We start from the raw sequence: 1256 nt of genomic DNA, 5'->3' as shown, positions 1-1256 counted from the left end.
AGTCAAAATTTAATAACAAACAAGCGCGCAGACAAGAGAGTTCAAATAACAGAGATAATAAATAAAACAGGAGCTTGCTAATAAATGAAGCTGCTGAATTTTAAGGAAAGCCAACGAAGCCAAAACAAAAAAAAAAAAAAAAAAAAAAAAAAAAAAAAAAAGAGATAGCAGGCGTGCAGGGTTTAAGTAGTTCGATAAATAAAAAAAACCTTTGACCTCTAGATGTGGAGACAGCTGGGCTTTGGTTCCGTTTTTTTTTTTAAGGTCTTGCATCTGGAGATAAGATTGGGACTGGAAGAGGAAAATTACTCAAAATTTTCCGTCGGCCGCCCGCCTATTCGCTGCCCTTTCTTGGTTGTTAACAAGCGCACGCACGCCAAGTTGTTATTCAAATAAGCTACGCAAGAGAAATTACATTATACCAATATCAATCATAGTGGAGCAGGCACCTAGAGCGTCGAATATTTTAGTTAACGATGTCGTCCGAGATTGCAGTATATCAGTGCACCAAATGCAATCATGAGCCTTTCGACAGCAAGGCTAAACTTACCAAGCACATCTCTAACTACCACAGAGAAGCAACTACGATAACTTATAAGGGAAAAGAATATCCTTTGATTATTGGTAGCAATAGTAATTACGTCTGCCCTACGTGTAAGAACGAATACTCATCGATTAGCAACTTGACGTATCACCTGAATCGACATTGCCACTCAAGCAATTCCTTCAATATTCCTGCCACAAATACAAGTCATAGTGACAATAGCTTGAACCAGAGTGGTATGTCTGAAGATATTACGGTTCGGTCTACTATCACTGAGGCCGATTCGGTTGCAGGTAAGAGTGTGAACTCGCATGTGATGGCACAGATCAGTAATTCGCTGAATGTATGAGAAAAGCTTATGCTAATATAATGGGTTGGACTGTACTTCGCTTGACGGAATAGGACTGGTCTTTAATTCAGTATGGAATATATTCATCTGCAAGCGATGCTGCCGCGTTGTTGATAAATCGGGTATGGCGCGCCATCTCACGAGGGTGCACAAGCTCACCATTTCCAATCTCGATACAATGCTCACAACCTTGCGGTCTTATAATGTCAGAGCTCATCTTGCAGTTATATGGGATCAGAGAATTGAAGAAGATCTCGATGACTCCGACGGTGATTCAGCTTGGCAGGAAACGTTCAAAGAGGTTGCGTTCAGGCCAGGATCAAGGGCAATTGATGGAATTCCTGTCTACGATGGGTTTAAATG

General features: G+C 40.9%; 1 protein-coding gene across 1 annotated transcript; it reads left to right on the top strand.

Annotated features, from left to right (window-relative positions):
• Nucleotides 1-293: 293 nt before the first annotated feature.
• On the top strand, nt 294-1256 carry V1508DRAFT_131685 (uncharacterized protein; the record flags this gene model as incomplete). The annotated part of the gene is made up of 2 exons (XM_066935965.1): nt 294-837; nt 947-1256. Coding segments are annotated over exons 1-2 (671 nt in total), but the record flags the coding sequence as incomplete, so codon positions are not given.

Source organism: Lipomyces doorenjongii (genome assembly GCF_038497915.1).
Source record: "Lipomyces doorenjongii strain NRRL Y-27504 unplaced genomic scaffold V1508scaffold_259, whole genome shotgun sequence".
In the NCBI taxonomy this organism is placed as follows: domain Eukaryota; kingdom Fungi; phylum Ascomycota; class Lipomycetes; order Lipomycetales; family Lipomycetaceae; genus Lipomyces; species Lipomyces doorenjongii.
Note: the sequence above shows the minus strand (reverse complement) of the source record. Positions and strands in the feature narration are given on the sequence as shown.